The sequence below is a fragment of the Serinus canaria genome, chromosome 1, assembly GCF_022539315.1.
Source record: "Serinus canaria isolate serCan28SL12 chromosome 1, serCan2020, whole genome shotgun sequence".
Lineage (NCBI taxonomy): Eukaryota > Metazoa > Chordata > Aves > Passeriformes > Fringillidae > Serinus > Serinus canaria.
The window spans coordinates 21,347,245-21,370,811 of record NC_066313.1 but is presented as its reverse complement, the minus strand read 5'-3'; the positions used below and the strand labels follow the sequence as shown (position 1 = coordinate 21,370,811).

Here is a 23,567-nt window from a genome sequence, read left to right as displayed (position 1 = left end):
TAAATTAAATTATGGCCCCAAGGTATAAGTTCTCCCTGCTACAGGGAAGAGTGAAAGAGGAAAGGGAGGGGAGGGGAATAGGCATGAATAGGGCTCTCCAGCCTGGGGGCAGGCACCTTCCACTGTTTCCCCCTCAGCTGTGAGAGCAGCCTAGGGCTGTGGCTCTCACTCCCCATCCAGCCAGCACCACACGAGCCTGGGTACTGGCGCTGTCATCACCAGATTCCTCCCACCCTGCAGAGATAGGCACAGACCACAGACTCCTGCCCACTCACACCCCCCCAGCACATCTTCCCCACCCTGGGCCCATCTCACAGTCCTCATGCCACAGCTCCGATGGTTCACAAAACACCGCCTGTGTTTTCCTTCTCTCCCTTCCTCACACTGCCTCTGCCTCCGGGACCAGAGCCCCTGTGCCTGCTCTGCATATGCTTTTCCAACAGGCAGCTATCCTCTTTCTTCCTCCCCTCCCTCCCTCCCTCTTGCCATTGCCTTTGGGGAGTATCTGTGGAGAGCCCCTGGCGAAGAAAAATGAATGGGGCTGTCTTCAGAAAGCAGCTGCAAATTCCTGGGGGATGCCCAGCCCGACCCCGTGCAAGGTCACTGCCCACAAACTGTACACGCTGAGCTTCCCACATGTGCTGCCACAAGGCCAAGGACTGACCTCACGCGTGGCACTGATGGAGGGAACAGGGCAACGAGCCACCCTTGCCCACTGCATTCCCAGGACACAGGTACCTGCAATCCCACACCCCCAGCCACAGAGACACTGGAACGGGTGGAGTTTTTTTGCTGCACCCCTCATCTATTTTTCTGTTTTGTTTTCAAATATCATGTCTATCCAGGTGAGGCTTGCTGCTGTGTTTGATGTCCTGATCTTTTACGCATATAGATGAGTTCTGGGAGTTACACAGCTCTTGCTACCTCTGCTTATCAGCCTTGCTCCAGCCCTGCACTTTAGTTGCCCCTGTGAGCTCCACAAAGAGCTCCTGACCGTCCAAGCCTCTGGCTGTTACAGAACCAGCCCTCAGAACCATGTACAAGTCCCTGGTGGAATCACTAGGCCCCACCAGAGCCCACTGCAGCTGTGCCTTTTACATATAGCACCTCTACCCAGGAGAGGGGCTGGGGCAGGGCATCCTGGCAGGATAACAACTTTGCCACCTAGAATCAGGGACAGAAAACATTTCTTTCTTCTTTGCAGCTGTCATTTATATGAAGGCTTAAAGCCTGGTTTGGAAAACCAGGGATACTCCTGTTTTATCCATACAAGCTGTCCCAGCCTGCAGTGCTGCCCTGGGGACTGCAGGGCTGATCTTGTGCACCGCACTGATCAGCAGGTGTGAGCTGCAGTGAACTGCACTAATATGCCATGGGCTGCCAAGGTTGTGTGGAGCTCCAGTTCAGCTCTAACTGGACTCAATGGTGCTCAAGTAATGCCTGAAGTGCTGCTCCCTTTGTCACTTCACGAAATCTTTCCCTTCTGCAAATCCCTCCTCCCTCCACCTCTTGGATATGCAACAGCTATTTTATCTCTGCTGGAGAAATTAAATGCAAGTTTCAACCAGCACTCTGAGCCAGGGGGAAGAGAGATGGCCTTGGCATCACTCTCATCGGCTCAGATGAGAGAAGGAGGTGTGAGTCCCAGGGCTAAACCGGCTGCCAGCACTGCAGTGATGCTTATCTGCTTGCTGACTGTCAGCAAAGCACAGCAGGCCCGGGGGACTGGGCACACAGAGCCTGGGGCATTCCAAAATGTTTCCTTCAAACAAGGCCCAAAGAAAGGAGGGGAAGTAGCCTAGAAGTTGGCCAGACAATTTTACCTACACTCCTCAAAACCTACCAAGTCACTTCTTTCAATGACTCCAGGTCCTCTTCCAAAATAAACCTAAGCCTTGAAAATATTTCCATCGTCCTCCTTCCCCCCACTGCTTTCATTCACACATTCCAGTTTCCCTTTCCCCCTGCCACCTTAAAATAATTTTTGGATGGAACTAAGATTTTCAGGGAGTTTTCTTTCAGTCCTGAAGATTACCTGGAGGAGACTTATTAAGTGCAAGATTAATAAGTCCTCCCAGGGGCTTTCCTCTCACCATGTCTGCTACTGAATCAGCTCTGAGCAAGGTCCTGTAGAGGTGGTCTGGAGCAAGAGAGAAAGCCTGGGGCACACCTGCTACCACAGCTTTCAAACTCAGTCCCACCACCAAGCGGTGCTCCCTGTTCCTTCAGAGCAACACTACTGATGCAAGCAGACTCCAGCTCATGAACATGAAACTGGTTACTTGAACCCCTCCAGAAGGTTCTCCTCCCACACCTTCAGTCCTCCCACACCTTCACTGGGATGCCCTATCTCTCTCTTCACTCACTGACTGCTACATCTTCCCCACCTGGGTGCTCTCTATCACCTGAGGCTATCCAGGTGTGTGGGAAGCAGCCTCTACCACCCCCAGCTATCCCTGAGGATGAGGGACCCATGCAGCACAGCACAGCACAGCACAGCACAGGGGTTTTACACAATGGATTAGCTGCTTGATCATCCAACCTCTGGCTCCAGTTCTATGAGCTCCACTGAGTGGTGCTCCTGACTTCCTCTCAGAATTGCGTTTGCCACGACAGGGCCCACAGTAATGGCCAAGCCTTCTCTTTTGCACACACATCCCTAGTTGCAATCCAATAGGCAAAGGTGGTTTGGCTCCTGGAGAGGGCTGATGCACTATTCAGAAGCTTTGATCTGTCCTGAAGGACATTGTGGGGCCTTCTGGTGCCTTAGGACCTGTCCCCCATCCACCTCAGATAGGTCAGACATACTTTTCCCAGGAGACAGAACTGGTGGTAGGGGGCTGGGATGCGAGTGAAAAAAGAAGAGGATCAGCTAAGTAGGAGCTGATCAGGCTGAGGAGCTGTGCACACCCTACTCTCCTAAATTCAAACCATGCCCTTGGTAATCCCATCCACCTCTCTCCTCCTCTCCTTCTCTCTATCAGGCCACCAGCACACACAGCCCCCTTTCTGCTCTGGAATGTGTTCTCCAAAACTTAATCTCAGCATGGGGCTCAGGCCAAATCCCCCAACAGATTCGGCCCCGTGACAAACCCCTCCCACCCCGCCTTGGAGTTCAGCAACTCTCTCCTTGCTTTCCCTGGCCTCCTCCTCCTCCCACCCTGTCTGGCCTAAACATTTCACTCCTGATTAATGAATCAGTGACAAGCCAATAGTTCTTGGCTTTAAAGCAAAGCCAGGCCCCACTTTGCACAAATATCTTCATGTCTTCATTTTCTTAAGACAGCCCCAAACTCCCTTTTCCTGGGAAAGATGAAGCCCTTTCAACACTCAGGGACTGTCACTGCAAGGCAATGGCAGCCTCCTCTGCACACACTTGCTCTACCAAACACTGTGTGGATTTCTGAGAAGCTGGGGCTCTCCTCTGCTCTTTCTCACATGCATCCAGATACAATCCCTTCTGGCCAGATGCCTACAACATCTGGCCAAAAACAGGTGATTTTAAGAAAAATTGCCCACCTAAGACACCTCTGGCCACGCACACATCTCCCAGTGCCAGAGGGCAGCAGTGAGGAGCATGCAAGCTCAGGGTTAGGAGCAAAGACCCTTGCTCAGAGTTGTGTTTCAGGAAGCTAGTAAAACTTAGCACACACTGACCCTATGTTGGCAGCAGTCCTGCAGCAGCCCCAGCAGCAGTTGGGCCACCAACTCCAGCAGGTACTATTTACAAACTCCATCAATAAGTTATCAACCAGAGGAGGCAGCCTGACTGCCAGGAAACCAAATTCCATAGCTCAGATATTCCCTGGTCTTGCAAAAACTTCTCCCTGAAGGACAGATCTGCAGCCTACCATGCAGGAAGAGGATAGCTTGGGTCAGACCAGGCCACACCATGTCAGCCAGTCCACAATCAAAAATGCTACAAAAGGACCTATGCCAAAGGAGTCATCCCTTTATGCCAGCACGAGCAAGCAAGAATGGATGAGCCTCTCAAGATGTGTGAGCAATGGGCCAAGCAAAGCAGGGGCTGTCGGAGAACTAAAGCTACTCACTAGCCAAGGTGACCACTGCAGGGACACTGGCAATGACTCCTTCAGGCACATGAGCAATGCACTGGTAGCGCCCCACAGTGCGGTTGTTGAGAGCCGTGATGATGAGCTTCCCTCGCTCCACATGGATACCCAGCACCTCGTCTGATCCAGCCAGCTCCTTCCCGTTCAGTCTCCAGCTGAGGTTCACTCGGGGGGGGTCCACCACACACCCCAGGCTGACTGGGCCTCCAAGTTTTTGGACAATAGAAGCAGGTTGCACTGTGACCTGCAGAGATTCACCTGCACAGAGGGGAAAAAACAGGAATAAGAAAGCTCTGTGAGACTCAGCAATAGAATGGACAGACAAAAAAGCTGCAGTGCTGTATTACTTGCATTCCCAATGGCCTATTCTTGTGTTGCACCATCCCCTGGACTCCTCATACACCCACCCTAATTTTTAGAGATGAACCCCAGCACCATTTCTTCCTGGCACCACCTGAGAGAAACATTTGACTCCAAATGTATCCTCCTCTGGAAGAGAGTTTGAACCTAGACCTTTGGTCAAGGCTACTGAGGAAACAGCAGAGAGAGAAAACCTCTTCGTCTGTGAGGCATGGCTATGCTATACAGCAATAAGGCAAACCAGAATGGGTAAAAAGAGACACTCACTCAGTTTGGCAAAACAGCTGGCAGCTGCAAGCACAAGGCAAGGGATGGGGGACATGGGCCTCTTCCTTCCACGTGTCATTGCCATCCCATGCGGTGTGACCTGGGGTGCCCAGGGAAGGGTCCCATAAGCTGCCTCAGTGGATGCAGTGGATTTGTGGCAGTGGATTCCTGTGGATGACAAGAGACATAATGGATGAAACCCTCAGGCTTCCCTCTGCTTTCCAGCCTTGCCTGGCTTCTCTACCAACATCCCTAAACTGCCACAGATTCATCAAGCCAGTGGCCTGAGGAGACTACAGATGCTGATGCAAGCATTTCTCTTCTCCAGCCTCTCCCCCAGGCACGGTTGGGAGTCTTCCAAGACATCCCATCCTCAGTACACACGTACACACGGACACACAGACACACAGTCCCCTTCCCATTTCGTACTTGGCACAGTGAATGACAGTGATGCACACTGAGAAATTTTCAGGAGCAAACACAAACATTTCCAACAAAGTGTCACTGAAGATATCCACTGAGTGTTGCTGCCACTTCTTGGCTATGTCTGGATATATTCTATTTTGAACACTAAAGTAAATGAGCAGTACAAGTCCACTGTAACTAAGAGACACAACCTATGAAAATATTTCAGATTAACTGTTCTGCCTGAAACACACCACTCTACACAAACCACCAGGTTCATACCTGAAAGTGTCAACTAGCCCCAAAAAACAAGAAATATAAGGCCAGCTGTCACAACCCAGGTTCTGTGAAGAGCTGCAAACTGCAGCAGCTGCTTTGGAGACCCATGAATGAACACTAAAGCAGACAGGCCAGGTCAGGGGAATTAAAGACCTCAGCAGTTGCCCTAAGAGACACTTCAGATGTCAGACTGAGTTCATCTTTAATCAAAGGCAACAGGCTGAATTCAAGATGAGATTTACCTCTACTGCATCTAATGCAGCTATAGGATTTTGAGCTCCCTTCAGCTGCAGCACTAAGATGACCTGCAAGCCTTAAGGCACTGCAGAATTGCTCCTGTGGCATGTCTACAGGGAAGAAGCCCAAGACCAAACCCAAAGCAGCCAAGGCAGCCAGCCCAAACAGGAGTTACACTGCCTGCTCCCCCTGCAGCAAACAGCTCATTAGCCACAATCACCATCCTCAGGAGCGCCTGACTGCAGGGTGGTATTTCCTACTTCCACCATGGTCACTGCTTAAGCCATTACCTGCTTGAGCATGTGCTGTCCATACCCATCTCCGTCAAAAAGAGGGCACAAGTCCCTTCAAGCCTAACCCCCAAAATTAAACCTCCTAACTCCTGAAGTAAGGACTGACACATACACTCCCTAAGATGCTTAGTGAGTTGTTCAAGGCAAGGCTGATTACTGCTAGCAAGGAAACCACACATATTTGGGGAAATATCACCAAGCTACTCTCAAATTACTTTGCTTGGCTTTTGGTGACAGCAAAGGTGCAGAAGTGCACCTTTGCAGAAGTGCAGCACAGGGCAATGTCCATGGCCAGCCATGCTGAGATCCACATTGTAACAGCAAGAATCCAGCCAGCTGGCTTGTACGCCTCTCTGCAAACTGGGCTGTCCCTCTGACAGCCTCACAAGCCGCCCCTTTTCCCCGCCACATCCCAGAACTCTGCTTGAAGGAGAAGTCATGGAAGAGACATATAAAGTTGAGAAGAGGAAAGAAAAACCTCCTCAGAGCTGGTGATTTCAAAAGGAAGAAACATCAAGTAAAGTGACATGCTGCTGGAGTTTTGGAAAGGCCACAAAGAGCATCTTTACATGGCCCTTTGCAGGCCAGTATGAGTCTAGTGCACTGGCTGGCCCAAGTCAGCTGTTTACAGGAGTTACAGAATCATGGGTAGAGTGACTGTGAGGCCAAGATGACAAGCCCTACTGAGAGGTGGAACAAATTAAGAGAAGCTTGGTATGGCCCAATGTGGCTTCCAGGCATCCAGGAGCACAGATGGAGCTCAGACATTGGACATATCCTGAAGGCATCCAGAGAGAACACTAGGCCATACTCCAGCTACTGCAGGCCACAGCCACGTTACATGTGGAAATCTCTGTGGGTAACCTCCAGTGCCAAAGAGACTAGACAGCAACTTCCCTCCCACGCACCTCATCCTTCTTGGTGTTCACTCTCCTCACCCTAGAAAGTCTCAAAACTTTCCCCACCAACCAGTGCATAGTGACTTCACAGCTCCAAGTCAATCACAAGATACTTTAGTGATTGACTTGGAAACCTATCTGAGTTGCTCAAGTTTATTTCTCCATGTAAGGCAGCCACCAAAGCACCCTTCATTATGCCACAGCCACCACTGGAAGTCACCACTAATGATGGCTGTAAAAGTGCCCTGCATCTGTCCATACCAGAACATGCAGTATTGACACCACTGCTGATGCACAAGTTAAGGTCCCACTAATTACACTCATCTGGAAAACACTTTGAGGTAGTTCAGGCTTAAAAACACCTCACACCCTAAAGGTTCTAGAGATGGAAAGCCTTTCACTGACGTAGAAGAAACATTTTGGGGTAGGACTTACTGTCTGGTTCCTCAGCGTTGGAAGCCTATGGAGCAAAGCTGACTCATTCCCCCTATCTGGATGGGTTTGGCAGCAGGACGGAAAAATGTTGGACAGAAAGGAGTTGCTCCCTGGAGCCCAGGCTGAGGGAGGGGGTAGGCAAAGATATTCCTAACCAGACCTCCCTGCAGCTCTGCGTTGCACAGAGCCTCTGGCCAGAAGGGCAAAGCCAAAGGCACAGAACTGTACATGAGACCCCTCGTGAGCTAGGACCACCCAGGCACATTGATGCAGTGACTGAACTGGCTGCCCCCAGGTCTGTGAAAAGACAAAGAGCAATAGGTGGAGAAAAAAAAGGAGAGCTCAAAAAATTTGGCCACAGCACTAGGCAGATTGAACAGTATTGAGCAGAGAATGAGGAGAGAAGGTGTTCTGCAACAAGTGTATGTATGGTACCTCCCCAAACCTCCAGGCAAGAGTACGAGCTCTAAATAGGGACATGTGGCCATTTCTTTCACAGCTGAGTGAAGTACAAAAAGTAAATGGCCAGCAAAAAAATAATGAGGAAAATGAATGAAAACATCAATTCCAAAAGAACTATTAGGATCCGGGGCCAGATTTTGAAATTCTCAGCTTTTACAATTGAAGCCAGATTTTCAAAAGCATTCAGTTCTTGACATGCTGAGCTTTCCTTAATAGGCAAACAACTTACTTCGATGCCTAAATGGGAGCTTACCTATTTTGAAAATGCTGTCCTTAAGCAGCTTGCAATAGTGCAAAGCAAGGAACTTTATTAATCAGGCAGCTTTTGATCTGCCTCGTGTCCTGCCATCAGCACTAGAGCGGACTGCAGTGGGAGAGAAGGCAGAGGTGGGGAGTGGAAGAGACTCCAGGCACCCCAGCTGACTTCCCAGAGGTGGTGGACCCAGGTAGGGGCTGCACCAGGGGCTGCAGGGTTGCTGCATGACAGGGTCCTGCTCTGCTGCCTCCATCTCCCCAAGGCAGGTACCTTGTGAGGTGCCCCTGGTTGCCAGCACTTCCGCAACCACCAATAACACCGCTCTTGACAGTTCCTGTTTAATTGCTATCTAGGAAAAGAGTTAAAGCAGTTTAAAGAGCTTTGAGAAGGAGGGAACACAAAAAAAATATTTATTTATTTTAAATTCTTTCCTGCCAGGTTAAAATAACAATTTCCTGTCGGTGGAGCTCTAAGTCCCTTTCAGACAGGCCAGTAAATCAAAAGAGGGGCCATTAAGAGAACGAAATTAACGAGAGCTTAATCAGTTAAGGAGGGGTGGTGGTGGTGTAAAATCTGTCGGCTCGGCTTCCCACCACACACCCCAGCTGTGCAATGGCGGTGGAGGGCACTGCAAAGGCAGCGGAGCGAGAAAGGAAAAGGAAAAACCAGAGGTGAAGATATAAAAGGGAAGAAAGGCCTATGCCTGCGGGAGGGGCGGGGGGCGGGGGGGGTGACAAATCTTGAAAGGAAAAAGGGATTTGAATTAAGCACAGGCCGCAGGATAGGTGTTTGCTGATTAGAAACTGAAGGTTTTACTGAGGAAATGCAGCTCACAGCCCCAAGCCCCCTCCTGCTTAACCAGGGCCAGCCAAGCAGCCCTTGTTACTGCCACATTGCCTGTAATTTACAAGGCTCCCAAATAGGAACCAGCCTATGCCCCAGCTCCGGGGCAGCATCCCGCATCACACATCCCAGGCAGGGATGGATGGGAAGGCTGCGGGAATGCCCAGGCAGACCGGGAGCTGTGTGAAGACACCGACACACATGGCAGCGGTCTGGGGTTGTGTCAGGCAGATGGACCTTGGGAACTTCTTCCTGCAAGGCATGAACAGTGGGAAGGGGTAAGGACTGCTCTGCACCGAGGAAAACGCTGCAAGCAACTTCAGTCCAGCTACCAGCTGGGGACACCCTGGGTGACTCTGGAGAATTCACTGCAGCTGCTCTCTGTTACCAGCAGGTCAAGTAGGGACAGTGAAACTCCCAGCTCTCTGTTTCATACATTGAGACCTCAACTTTTCAGAAAAAGCAATGTCTTACACAGTATTATGAGCCAATTTTACTTGTAATCATTACTTTTTAATACAAGACAGTACTTTTTTCCCGCCTAAAGCAAAAACCACTGAAAAACAAAATGTGAAAAAGAAAAGAGCAACGGCACCCCTTTGTTTGACAAATTGAGGAATCTGAGAGCTAGAAGAGGAAGGCAACCTGGCCCAAGGTTATCTAGTAAAGCAGTGGTAAGTGGGGCTGGAAATCAAAAGCTCTCTGACTGGAACCTCCATCCCATCAAGCAAGCTGTTCTTGGATGCCAAATCTTTTCTGAAAAGATTGCACTGTACAACTGTGTAATCCTCTAGCTGCAAAAATACTGTCCAGGTGACATCTTTGAGCAGATCAGCTGCAAAGTCCCTGCATGATTCCTGGGCATGGACAGCAATCTGGACATCCCCGGCTGCTTCTCCCCAACCCATCAAACACCCCACAGGGCAAAATTAACCTCTACCCATGCCCTGTCCCCATTTCAAAGTATTAATTTCACACTGATAAGTCAGGCTCATTTTCTCTGAAAGGGTTTGTGAAAAGGACAGGTTGGTGCAGGACAGAAGCTCCCCTCCCATGGAACATCATGGGCAGCTGATGGGAATGTGTGTGCAGGTGCCATAGGGAGTGGCAGGATCCCAAATGGGAAAAGGCTGGTATCAGGAGTGGGCAGAAAGGTAGAAGCCAATATTACACCACTATGTTTGAAGTCAAGGAGGTAGCACAGTGTTTGTGGAAACAGGGATAAAAGCTTGCATGTTTTTTTCTCTCGTAGAGAGCTTCTGATTTCAGAGTGCCTTAGCTCCTTTAACATAGCCCTTGACTAACTGTATGAGGGGGTCACTTTCTCCCTTTTTTAAAGTGATTAGGCAAAAAGACTATCTCAGTGGCTGCTTGTGAGCTCAGAGAGTCCATCAAAAAGCCACAACAGAGAAAGCCTAGGATAAATTCATGCTCATGTTCAGAAAGAAAATATCCAGAGTAAAACCTGGCAAGGCAAAACCACCACAGATCAGTGAGTTTTCCTAAAAACTGCAACTGGGTTACCCTAAAAAGAACCACAGTTTTAAGTCAAGCAAGTCCTGAGAAATAGACACCTCTTTAAAAAATAAACTAAACTTACAGGGAAAACATCTCTTTTCCTTGAACATGCAAGAACTGCTCATGCAAACCAAACCAGCAACAACCAAACATGCAAACATCTTTGTAATTTTTTTGTCTTCCTCAAGATGAAGCTACTTCCCTGAGCAGTTTCTTTCCATAAAAGCCTGCAGCATCACCCGGGAGAGGACTGGGCATGCTGGCTTTGAATTAGCAACAGGACGCAAAGCCTTCTCATAGCCTGTCTGACTTTTGCTCATATCCCTGAGGACCCAATGCCTGCAGTTTCTGGCACCTCTCCATCCAACAGCTCTCTAAACTGAGCGCCACTTTCCAGCTGGCTTTGATCATGCTGACTTTGCTGAGACCCAGAGAACCCCTTCATGTTGGCATTTTATCAGCCAGCAAGCGTGAGGCCGCTTGAAGAATGAAATGCCACCCTCATACCTGCCACGGGCTCCCCAGTGTCACCATGGCAGTGGCACTGCAGTGAGTGTGGCTCACCGTAGGCACTGCCTGTGGCATGGTAGTCCCAGGGTGGTAGGACCTGCCAGCTGGGGACAGCTCTAGTGCAGGCAGGCTACAGATGCAAGGATGGCCTTTCCCCACAGGACACACATCCTTTTTTCCACAGTTACCAGGAGAGGAGCCCTGTGCTAAAACAGAGTACACACACTGGCTTTTGCTGCCCCTTGGTGTGCCATGAAAGCAGCTCTAGTCCTTGAAAAGACAAGGCTAAAGCGTAAGAAAAAAAGAAAACCCACCTCCTTTCTTCAATATCATGCTCCCCCAATGCCCTAGACACTTAATTTCCCTCCTTCAGCCCCCCCGCCCCCCGGCTTCCCCCTCCATTCTGAGTAAATTCAATTTGACAACCCTGCTAATTGGATAAACGCTGCTCCCTACGCTCCTTTAAGGCTGCCCGCTTTTCTCTCCTTGTTTTTGGAGGGCGATTGTGGCTGTTCTTTAACATGAATTCCATCTGCTTTATTTCTCCTCTGCCCATTCAAGACCCCTCCTGAATATGTATGAGGGGCTGCACCCCCCCACCCCCTTTCTCCTCCATCCCACCTCCCTCCCTCCTCACCCCCCCACCCCTCTCGCTGCCCTCTCCCATTGCCCGGGACAATAACCCCCCAAATGCCCCCTTCTCCCACCCGGGCCCTTTTTGCTTTAGATAAACACAGGCAGTGTCAAGTGTGAGGAGGTGGGGGGAAGGATGGGGTTCAACTGCCAGTCAAGCCTCGGGCCCTCAATGAAGCCCGGAGGCCTACCCTAATCTGCTGCATGCTTGCCATATGGGAGCTGTGTTGCCCTGGGAAACACTAACAGGCAGAACGGAGCTTAATAGAGTCCATATTCATTGTAATGCAGTGAAATGGCTTGAGGGACTATTGCCCCTTGGGTCTGTTTTCATTCTTCTGTTCCCCCTCTTTCTTTTCTCTCTCTCTCTTTTTTTTTTTTTTTTAAATAAATTTTTTTCCTCCCCTCTTTCTCCCCCTCCTTTTTTCATTTTTTTTCCTTCTGTTTTGTTTTTTTTTTTTCCTCCTTCTTTCTTCCTTTCAAAAGAACGAAGTCCCTGGAGAGCTCTAATCTGGAGAGGCTGGGGGCTCCGCAAAGGGCTGGCCAGCCGATGGGGCAGGAATGGGAAGGGGGAAGGGAAAGGGTGGAGGTGGTTAGGGAGGTGAAGGAAAGGTGGAGGGCAAGAGGAAAGTAGTAACTAATAAGCATGCAGCCGGCCAGCTGTCAAGATGCTGACAATACTGCTCCGGGTGCAAAGAGCCCGACAGCCAGCGCTGGCACGGAGCTGGCGCAGGGTCCTCCCGGGAAGCGCCTGCCTCCACTAAGAGCCACCCCGAACGCGGCACTAGCGGCAAAAAGAAAAAAAAAAGAAAAAAAAAGAGAAAGGCGCAGATGGAGTGTGCTGCACAGCCTCTTCAGAAACAAAGTGCACCTAGGAAACAGATGTTGTTGCTGCAACAAGCCTGGAACTACTGGCTGCTCTCTGGCTCCTTCTCCCAAGTGTGTGCCGGTGAGAAAGGGGCCCTGAAGCAGCTGCCAGGGCTGCCCCCGTGTCTGGGACAGGCTGCTTCTCCAATCAAAATCTTTCAGTCCAGAATCCCTCCCAAACTGGGAGAGCTGCCACAGTTTTAGATCAACTTTTCCTCAACACTCTCCATCCTTCTCATTCTTGATCCACCTGTAGATTCTCCCGCCTCGCAACTGTGGTCCCAGTTTAGGGAGCTGAGGAATCCTGACAGGGGCGTACATCCGCAGCACTTACGGAAGCGTGTAGGCCCTGCATTCAGGAGCTTGATTTTCAAATGTCAGAAAACCAGCAGAATTGCTGCTATCAAGGCCGTGCAAGATCAAGGCCCCACAGAGGTGCAGCTCGACCTACTCTCTTGCCAAGGCTAGTGTCAGGAAAAAAGGGTCAGGATCTCCTTGAAAACAACATCACTGTAGTAACACACTTGTGACAAGTTATTAGCTCTGGAGTGATTTCACTTTTCCTCACAACTGCTATAAACTCAATAGCTGTGCAGTAACAAAGTCTTGCTTTTTTGTGGCTTTGCTATGGGACAACACTGAATCTTCATCATAAGAAGTATTTCAGAGGAGGCAGCAGGAAAGGGGTCACCCACTGATACCAGTATGATGTGAAAACACACCTTCAGTCTCAGAAGAAAGGGATTTAGTGCACTGTATTACTTGCCTGAAGCATTCTCTCTTACCATATCAAAACAACACTTGCTTTATCATTCCCATCACAACTAAAGCTGGAGATCAGTGTCAATGCAGTCAGATGCTGTACTAAACACAGAACAACAATCCCATGTCCTCTAGACTTCACATGATTGGGTAGAAGAGAAGTTATTTTAGAATGCTTGATACAAGCACTAAAAAAAATTTACCTGTCCATATCTTTTCGCTCTTTGGACAAAGAGGAAAAGCATGTAAGAGAGAGCTGGGAATAATTGAGAATGTGCATCTGGGCAAGAAAGGCCCAGGGAATGGCTCTGCTGGCAACTGATGCAGTGGGACCCCACAGGATGGGTGGCAAGTGCCAACTGATGCAGCTGGCTATGGTCTGGGCTCCACCACTCTGAATCCTACACCAACATGAGCCAGGCCTCAGGTTGTTCCATCCCAGTCAGCAGCTGCGGTGGAGGAGGGTGCAGTTCCCACCAGGAGCTGTCATCACAGAGGCACAGATGTGCCTGCGGGTAGTTTACGTTACTGCTTTTGTTTTTCCCTTCTCATCCTTTGCAAACAAAAAAACCCCCAAACCTTGAAACCTGATGTTGAGATTCTAATTGTCTCTTGGGTTAGGGGGAGGTCAGAGAGACGGTAGGCCTGGCAGATGTAGGAAAAGTGATGCCGGGCAAAAGCCCTCAGAGATACTAAAGGGAAGTGTGGAATAAAAGTGACAGAAAAGAAAAAGCAGAAAAATTAAATTTAGATGACAGGGTCAAGAAAGAAGAAATAGAGGAGCTGGGATTTTGGCAGATTTCCTCATGTTGCATTTGTCCTCACTGCTTCAGGGCAAGGATATGGCAATGCCATAGCTCACCCACCACATGTATATCCAGGCTCAAGTCCTTTTCCTGTGTTCCTCTGAGCAGGGGCTGTCACCTCACACCATCACCTCTCAAGCAATTCTCTCTCCCCAGCTGACACTCTTCCACTTAATTTAAATTTGGCCTGCTCAGAATAGCAGGAAAACCACTCCTGCTCTCAACCAGAAACTCGTTGCTGCTCTGAGACAAAAGCTTAAGACTTCCACAGCATGCCCTGGTCTCAAGTGAAACAGCATTTTCCCATGGAGAAATCCATGGAAAAATGGACATCTAAATGTCCAAAATAGACATTTAGAGACATCCCCATCACCACCATAAAGAGAAACTGCCTCCTAGTTTGCACTCCTTTCAGGATGCTCTTATCCAAAGCTGTTTTCACTCTCCATTGCTTCCCCAGCAGCTCTTGGGGAACGCACACAGCCAACTCTTGCTCCCTGACTACAGGGCATCAAGATGTTGACCAGAACAACAATTTTGCCACTGATGACAGAGCAACGCTAAAAAAACCCAAACCCTAGGCTACCTAATATCACCCTATGGCCTCCCTGCAGCCAGAGCAGTGGTCAAGAATGGGAAAGAAGAACCACAAATCATGGCAAAGGTGTGACATGGAGCTGCCCTGAAAAGACCCATCTCCATTTTATTGTTTCTGTCACGTGATGGGGTCAAGCTTGGAACAGGACAGACAATAAATATCCCAGCATCCATTCATGCTGGTAACCGCCAGCTGAAACACTCCTCTTTCTGTATAACATGAACCAAAGCACAGAGGAGTGGTGGACAAGCCCCACCAGTCAGCAGCATCTGCATGGAGCACAGGAGTGCTCAGGGAGCAAGCACTCAGTGTCTGTCAGCTATGGCTACCTGCAAAATGAGACTCAGGAGCAGAGTAGATCACAAGCCAGACACAGCAGCTATGGACACTTTTTAAGAGCAGCCCACATCTTCAAATGCTTAAACATGGGACACCTTTAAGTACCAAACTAAAAAAAAAAAAAAAAAAAAAAAAAAAAAAAAAAAAAAAAAAAAAAAAAAAAAAAATTTCCAAATAATCTTTGTCTAGGAACAATAGAAAAATCTTGTCCATGTCCAATTAGAAACAGTAATAGAGCGAAACAAATATGCAAATTAAAAAAACCCAAATCACAAACCAGAAAAGTCCAGAGAAACTTCCAGTGACACTGTTAAGCCTTCGTTGGGGGAAGCTGCTACGGGGAAATTTTCCTGTTGGCAGAGCAAGGACTTGGGCAGCTTTCCTAGGCTCTGAACCTTCTTCCAGTATGCACCTGAAGAGCAAGGGTGCCTACAACTGCTGCAGTAAAAAATGAACCAAGCTTATCATAAACCTAAGCCAGTGGCACAGGAGAAATACCTGCTAAAGCAACACATCCCCTGGATTATAACAGAGGACTTGATTTTACTCCCACCAAAGTCAGCCTGATCTTTGCCATGACTTCAATGGGAGCAGACCCAGAAACTGCATTAACAAGCACAAGGCTAGTTTAACACAGTTGACATCAAAATCCAGAAGAGCACACAAAAGAGACAGGACAAAGTACTTGCCAGTAATGTCAATACAAAGTTTAATCCCCAGATGGCTGGCTTTAGAGACATCCCCATCACCACCATAAAGAGAAACTGCCTTCTAGTTTGCACTCCTTTCAGCAATGACTTGTTGCTGGGATGCAAAAAAGCACAAGCCCATTTCTCTTGTCCTTTGAAGATGGCATTTAAAAAGTTGAGGATTTTTTTTTCTTTCCTAATTTTGAGAATAAATGGGAGTTTTTACTCTACATAGCTGTCACTGAATTGCTTTTCACTAACAATAATAATTTTCGTTATGGGAGCAGGTCAAAAGCCTCTAGAACTCTCTGCTTGGACAAATTTCCCCTTGGAAGGCATGTCGCTACTCCAAAAAAACACAAGAGGAAGCTCAAGGCTAGCAAAACAAAGGGACAGAAATGACTGTCCATAGAAAATGCTCTGGCTTGTGCCAAATGCCTAAGGTGGGGTGCGGGGATTAGTACTGAATGCCAGAACCAGATGGGCTGAGCCAGAGCCCTACTTTATGCCATGATCATCAGCTGCCACACTGCTCCAAAACCGCACAGGGCCGACCCTGAGGTGAAAAATCGTGGGGGACACACTCACAGCAGGGTCTTAGGATGGGTGACAGATTTCCCCTCTTCCCAGAGACAAAGACGAGAAGGTTGCATTGTTTAGGCTTTTTTAAACGTTGTGTTTGCTTGTGATTTGCCCCATTTATCACCACAACAATAAACACGCCTTTCCAAAAATGATGGTCCCGTTGAGGACAGTGAGCCAAACACGGCAGGACATGAAGCAAGACCTCAGGTTGCCCTGCACAGACAGACGGGCAGGGCCACCATAAGGATTCTCTCTATTGACAAGGGGATGCTCTGTAACAAAAGGATGGCTAAGTGCTGCTGCCTCAGACCCTGGGAAGGGAGACTCACCTGCCTGTGCCCCAGCCAGCTCCTGGGACACACTGGTAAGCGCCACAGCCAGGCTCATCAAGCAGCAGCAGCGCCCGTGAGGACCGGGTACGGCACAGGCCCGCCACTGGCTCCCCACTTGTCACTGCTGCCTGCTCGCACTCGAACCCACGCTAGGAGCACGAGCTCAGAGCCGAAGGCCCCTCCCCAGGCCTTTCACACAACAAGCATCAGCAGCAATTCCAGCTGTAAAGTTTGCTTTCCTTGACACACAGTTTACTTTCTCCATTCCCCCGCATCCCACCCCTGCCCCTTACCCCTCACTCCAAAAAGGCTCTCTCAAACAGGCTTAAGCTTTAAACAAATAAGGGCTTGGCAAGCAGCAGCCTGCTCCCGTTTCCCTCCCCACCAGCCCTGCTCTCCCCCCGCCGCCTCCACCTCTGAGCCGTGGCGCAAGCGGAGCTGGCGAGCGCTGCGAAGGCATAGAAAACAAACACGTGGAGCAGAGCCAGCTGTGAAGTTGGATTTGGCATACGCTGTTTGCAGAATGAATAAAAGCACATGGGAGAAGAGGGAATGGGAGAAGGGGGACAGAATGGGGAGCCGGGGGTGCCCTGGGCTCAAGGGGAGAGAGTGACCCCATTACAAAGTCCTGGCACATGCCTGCTGCAGGGTCTTGTGCCTTGTGAGGAAGTGGAGGGGGACAGTCCTACAGCCACATTTCCTGAGCTATTTGGCACCACACTTCCACACCCCTTTCCTAGCAAACTGGACTGTTTTTGCATGTGCTGGCCCTCCCTCCCAGGCAAAAATTAGTGTGCTCTGATGCAACACGTGAAAAATAAATGCACTTTAACCCTCCGGGATATGCAATTCTCCCCCTTTCTTTCTTTCTTAGGGTTTCTATTTCCCATGCACATTATGCTCCACAGCACAAGAAACCCTGACCCAACTGCCCCATCACATCGGCTGAGATTACATATGTTGAAGGTCCACATTTACATTAATCCCCCTCCCAACTGTCCCTTTCTGGAAGGGTTTCAGACAAAATATCCCTCCTCTTAAACCCAAGCTCCCAGGAGATGTTAGCTTGGGTATTATGCATTATTCTGCCTTCATCCGTCTGGTCTAGCCATGTGAATGGCACTGGAAGGCTTTAGGAATGGATCACCTATGGACTTACATCAACACTGGATCCATGCAGGTTTTCCTCCCTCTCCCAGTCATCGCCAAGCAAAATGAAACAGAAACATATGCACTTTGCCTGGTTTGGGGCAGAATCCAGCGATTTGACACGGTTTGCTTGTGGTTTCCATCCAAAACCATAAACCAGCCCAGGTTTGCTTGGAAAGTCCTCAGCTGTGTTTGGAGGCTGTAAAGAAAAGCAGCAGTGTCCTACCTGGTCTTGGACCCTGTCCAAAACAGGCCAGCAGCTGGATGGATTAACAGCCCAGCCTGACCACCCAGACACCTGCAGACATGTTTTCACAAGTCTCATTACCACCCCTGAAACACAGTAAGGACTTTACCCTCTCTGGGCCAGCCATGAACACTTGTCCCTCAGCATCACTCCAAACCACCAAACTGAAAACAAGAGACAGTATTTGGATAGTTTTCTTCCTGAGAACTACATTATGGACCCCTGATCACAGGCAAGGAGGGTAGCTACCTTGGAGAAATATTGCAATTGCTTTTTTGTTTTGGGGTGGAATTTACAGAGACACCAAATAAAGCCATGGATCACTGCAAATAAAGCATTGATCAAAACCAACCATCCCACTCTGATCTCTCTTCCTTTTGGAGGCAAATTAGCAAGACAGAAAGGGATAGAAACTCATAGTCTTGGAGGTTATGATGCCACATTTCTGGAATCAGCTCCTCTACTGGATAAAATATACTCCTACTCTGTGTCTCAGCTTTCCAGGCTGCAAAAACAGGAACAGCAAACTCCAGCTGGTACAAGCAGTAATGAGATGAACATGAGTCAGACAATTTCAGACTCTCATAGAATGGTGCTAGACAGGTATGTAGTGTTATAATTATCTCTACAGCTTCCTGGTAGCCCCAGGACTTTTGGATTAGTAAAATACAGATGTCAGCATCTTGGGGATACTGCCTCAGTAACTGAACCAAACAGGGATCGGCCTGCTTATTGCAACAAGGGGAAAATATGAATTTGCACCACACACAAAATATTGTGGTTAAGGGAGACAGAGAGATACCACTGACAACAGAGAACAGGAGAATTCATTGGGGTTTGTCAGACTAAACTTTCTGAAATCAGAGATTTCATGGAAAGTGTTTGTCAAGCAAACATTCAAACATCCAGCTGCCAAGAACTAAGTAAACAGAGAAGGAGAAGTAGCAGAGCCATTGTGGCACCATTTGCAAATACCCCATGATCAGCTGTCACAGGCCAACTGAGCCCATCAGCAGGCACTAGTGAAGCCAAGAGGATGAACTACTGCAGGAAGACCCACCACCAGGATGGACAAACAATGAGCAAGTCACACCTTCAAAATCTTTTCATCTACAATAGGATTTGCAGAACTGGGCAGGTGTGAGTACAGCAGTCTGTGTGGTTCAGTGGACACCTTCCTGCACCACACACATGCAACCACCTGGACATGTGAAAGACATGTGAAATAAAGACAAAGTCCAGGCTGAAAGTAGTCCTCCAAGATAGTGAGCAATACCAAACAGCTCTGGTACCATGTATTTTAGCCTCACTTCACCTGAAAGCCTGCAGTGGTATTTACTGCGCTTAAAAAAAGCCAGAAACCAGAGCCAAAAATCTGATGAAAAACCAGATGATCCCAGCCCTGAAGCCAAGGGTACCTAGTGGCACTGTGCAAGTGAGGGGAAACACTGGACTCTGCTTCCCACCTAAGTGCCTATCCATCAGTCAGGGCTTCACCTCCCATGGTTCACAAGACTGCTGGAAAGGGTACCTGGATGACTTAAGGGATCCAAGAAAATGGATGAAAAATATGCAAGTTTAGACATGCTGTGCAGTAAGACGTGCACATGGAATTTCCAGCCAGGTCTGCTGACCTCCCTGGCAAAACATTCAAGATTGAACATGTCAAAAAGAAACCCATCACAGGCAATCCTACACATGCATCTTTTGTCTACACACCCCTGTTCTTCTACACCTTGTCCCAACAATGACACCAGAGTGGCATTATATTAATTTCCTATAGATCAGACCTCTCTTGACTGTCTGAAAGAAGTGCAAGAGACAAAGGGCATGTTTCAAGGCCAGCACTGGATGCATCACTTTTTTATTAGTCACTGGCCATGGATGCACCCACAGTAGTGTTGGTATAACCATTCCTTGGCATGTTTGTGGCCTCCTGCATTCTGCACAAGTGATCAAAAACTCTCATGCTGCAAAGGTGCTGGGAAGAGGAAGTTTGTGGTTCTGCAGGTCAAAATTACTGACACCTTTGTACCTAGACTGTGTTTACTGAGGTTCATGGGGGGGTTAGGAAAGCCGTCATCCTCCTAGCTAGAGAAGGACTGTGAGAGATGAAAGGACCCAGAGAGGCTGCTGGCTCTAAAAAAAAAGAGGCTTGCAGGTTTAGTTGTGCTGAATAGTGACTCTGAGTTGACACAAAGGGACTTGATGCATTTTATGCATACAGCATTGGTTCACTCCAACTCTGAGGGAGGAGGGTGGCCTTCCACAGGAGAATTCCATCCAGATTTAAAAGGCTAAACCTCCATACTAAGAAACAGTCCAGTACCACAGACAAAAACCCTTGAGCTTTTTTCATCAGGAGATAAATTACCTCCTCTAGAGTCCTGACATAAGTGATCCAAGTATTTATAACCTGGAAGAGATATTAATAAAGGGGCAGAGTTGCTTTAACTTTCCCTTCTCTGCTCCCCTCCCGTACTCTCACCCTCAATTTGCTACTGTGCAACAAACAGTCCTTGGGCAGTTAAATCAGCAGCCTGCACACATGATGCAATATTTAAAGCCCAAGAAGCTATAAACATAGCAGTAAATACATGCCTTTCAGAGGTTTTCCACCCCCCATACCCTCCAAACTTGCAGTTTGCTCACATGGGAGACTGGCTCAAAACAGACAGGAGGAACCAGTGCTATGACCAGCCAGTGGTCCCCCGCACAGCCACGAGCTGCCTGGGACTTGCTGCTGCCGCAGTCCCAGCAGTGCAGGGCTCCTTTGGTCACAGGACAAGGTGTTTCCCAAGTATCACGAGACAAAAGTGCTCCCTGTCCTGCAATGGGAACAGCTGAAGCAGAGTTTAGCACCATCCCAAATCTGACCAGGTGCTTCTGGCAGGGCAGGAGGCAGCACAGCAGTCCTAACCCCCGTAAGGAACACGCTGATCTTGTTTTTTCAACCACAATCGCACAATCGGTGTTGGACTCTCACTCATAAACAAGTGCAGACTGCTCATCCTCTCCTTAGGGTTTCCAACAGGAGAACAAGCTCATCAGACCACTGACAGCATTTAGTCACAACAGCAGACTTTGGTTTGAGACCATTCACATCACCTGGGCCACATACCACAACACCATCCCACTTTTGATCCAGGCCTTTGCTGTTTCCCTGGATGGCAGAAGTGGGTGAACAAAGGGTTAAACCTGGTACAGCCTCAAAAATCACTTATTGCTTTCTGAAGCAAGAACATCTTTGGCAGGGTCCCCATCTGGGAAATGACATCCCGTCCCCCCCTCACGTCCCTCTGAACTCAGAACAAAGCACTGCACTGCCCAACATGCTCCTCCACTGTTTTCATCTTGGTCCAAACACTTCTTGCGTTTCAACTTCTGCCAGAAAGAAATGCATAAAAAAATATAAAAAAGGCATGTGTGGAGCAGGGGAGAGGAAACAGAGAGAGTAGAGGGAAGTCATTAAAACCAAATCTTGATTACCTATCAGTGGTGGAAAAAGGAAACAGGGGAGAGGAGATTTTTCTGTTGTGATATGCATCTTGAAGCTTAAACCAGTAGGCACAGAGAAGACAAGACTTCTCCACACAATCCTCCACCTGGGACCAAAATTAAAATGCTTTGCCTTTCCAGTCTACCATGTGCCATGCCATCATCATCATCATCAGAGGAGGCATCTGCTTCCTCAAAACAATTTCTGCCGATCACCAAACACATTTTTTACTACTCTCACAGCTATAGCTCTCACAGAGTTCCTGCACCCAGCACTGAGCCCTGCTGGCACAGTAACACAGTACAGCTGGCCTGCCATTTCCACCTTGATATCAAACACAAGGTTTGGCCATTGCAAAGCCATAGAAAATCCTAGAGGAAATGAGCCTGGAGAAGATGGCTTGTGCATGCTTTGCAGAGAGACTGGATGGGCCAAATGAAGAGTCCCAGACTGGCTCTGTCTCTCAAAAAGACAGACAGAAAAAATAATTAAAAAAAAAAAGACAGACAGAAAAAAATATTAAAAAAAAATACATTGGCTAAAGAAGCATTTAAAAGCAAAACAAAAAAACCAGTCTGGTTTGTAGTCTGTAACAGCTGAACCCAGGGACATGCAGAGCATGCTTTTTGTTCCTTCAGTACAAAAGCCCTTGGTTTTCCTTCCTCCTCATTCCAGCATTTCCCCGTTGGGGGTGTCAGAGACAGTTCAAGGCCTCCCAGTACTTCAGACAAAACTGGGTCTTGCTGCCCTGAGAACAAGTGGCTGGGATCTAAGAGAAATGGGGAGATTTGGGGAGCTGAAGAGCTGCAAAGGCTAAACCTGCTGCCCCTGGAGGATGGCCAAATGGTCACCATCCCCACGACCTGCCACAGGCCAGTGCTTCCTGCCAGAGTTTGGCTGCCTGAGGTGTGACTTTGGCTCACAGGCTGCATGGCTAGGCCACTTGGATTCCCCAGGGTTTGCTTGTGCTACAGCTGGTGCTCTGCAGCATGTCAGAGAGGGAGAGATTAACTCCTTTTTTAAGTATCTCATTACTGCTATATTTTTAAACACAGCTGGTTGAAAATTTTTCAGCAGAGCCATAAATAAATAAATACTTTGAGGAAATTTCCTGTGATCTGAAAACTTTACTGACAGGTCCGGCCTTTATCAGATTATGTTCCCTCTCCAGTACACATAAGCTCCACTTGCTTCTGCTTTCCCTCCTATAAGGACCAAATCCATTGAAACATCTATAAAATATCAAGATTTCAGTGCCTGTACTGTTTGATATTTTAACAACCACCCTCCCGACCAGCACAGCAGTCACATATTCACTGTTGTCCCACCTGGTGATTTTTAATTTTCATTGCAATCAGAAGTGTCACCTGCCAAGACCACTAAGATCCAGACATTAAAAATGTATTTCCTAACCCTGTCTGCAAAACACTTCTTTTCCTGCTCTTCAGGAGAGAGATTACAGAGCACAATCAGTTGGGAATCTGATGTCTCTGATATGCTTTCCTCCTTCACAGATCAACCTGCTACAATGCCTCCATCATAGCTAGCTTGGTTTAGAAAGCAGCTTCTACAGCTGAAGACAACAGTCAAAATCACCATCTGTCATGACATCCTACATAAAATAAATAAGAAAGACAACACCACCCACCACCTCCTATTAGCAGACTGTTAAGGAAAGCAAACAATCACCCACTTCTGAAGAAGCCCAAGACAGGAGGGGCATTTCTCTTGCAGTCATCCCTGCCTGCCTGTGGCAGACAAAGCCTGTTTGGTAGTGTCTGTAAGAGAAGATGCTATTACATAAATAGCAAATAAAGTTCAGCTGAGAAGAGGTGCCCCAAGCGTGAGGCTCTGCCCATGGAGCAGTGGAAATGCTTGCTCCAGAAAGTCTGCCTTTCTGCAGTACTTCTCATTTTAATGGGATGGTTCTCATTTAAACCCTCTTCAATCCTGAAAGAGATGGCTTGGAGCTCCCAGCCTCCTTACCCAAATGCTAACCCACTCCTTGTAGCCCAAAAAAGGAAATAAATTCATGAACAAATCATTCCCAGTACTTTTTTTCCAGGCTATTGTTATGTGACTGCATTTGGAAGTAAGAGGAAAAAAACTAAATACATGACTGTGGTCAGAGTCTGGCTTAGAACGGGAGAAGGAAAAAAAAGAAACCTCAAACCCCAAACCCAATCCTTGTTTTATATGTTTAGTCATTTTTGGAGAAAACTAT

General features: G+C 48.2%; 1 protein-coding gene across 2 annotated transcripts in view; it reads right to left on the bottom strand.

Moving 5' to 3' along the window:
• Positions 1-23,567, bottom strand: part of BOC (BOC cell adhesion associated, oncogene regulated) — a 54,711-nt gene that overhangs the window by 18,275 nt on the left and 12,869 nt on the right. For both annotated transcript variants that reach the window (XM_018908110.3, XM_009102542.4), the window contains exons 2-3: positions 4,701-4,868; positions 4,053-4,331 (exon numbers count right to left, since the gene is read on the bottom strand). In XM_018908110.3, the coding sequence (XP_018763655.1) occupies positions 4,053-4,331; positions 4,701-4,785 (364 nt within the window). In that variant the 5' untranslated portion in view covers positions 4,786-4,868. The remainder of the gene's footprint in view (positions 1-4,052; positions 4,332-4,700; positions 4,869-23,567) is intronic.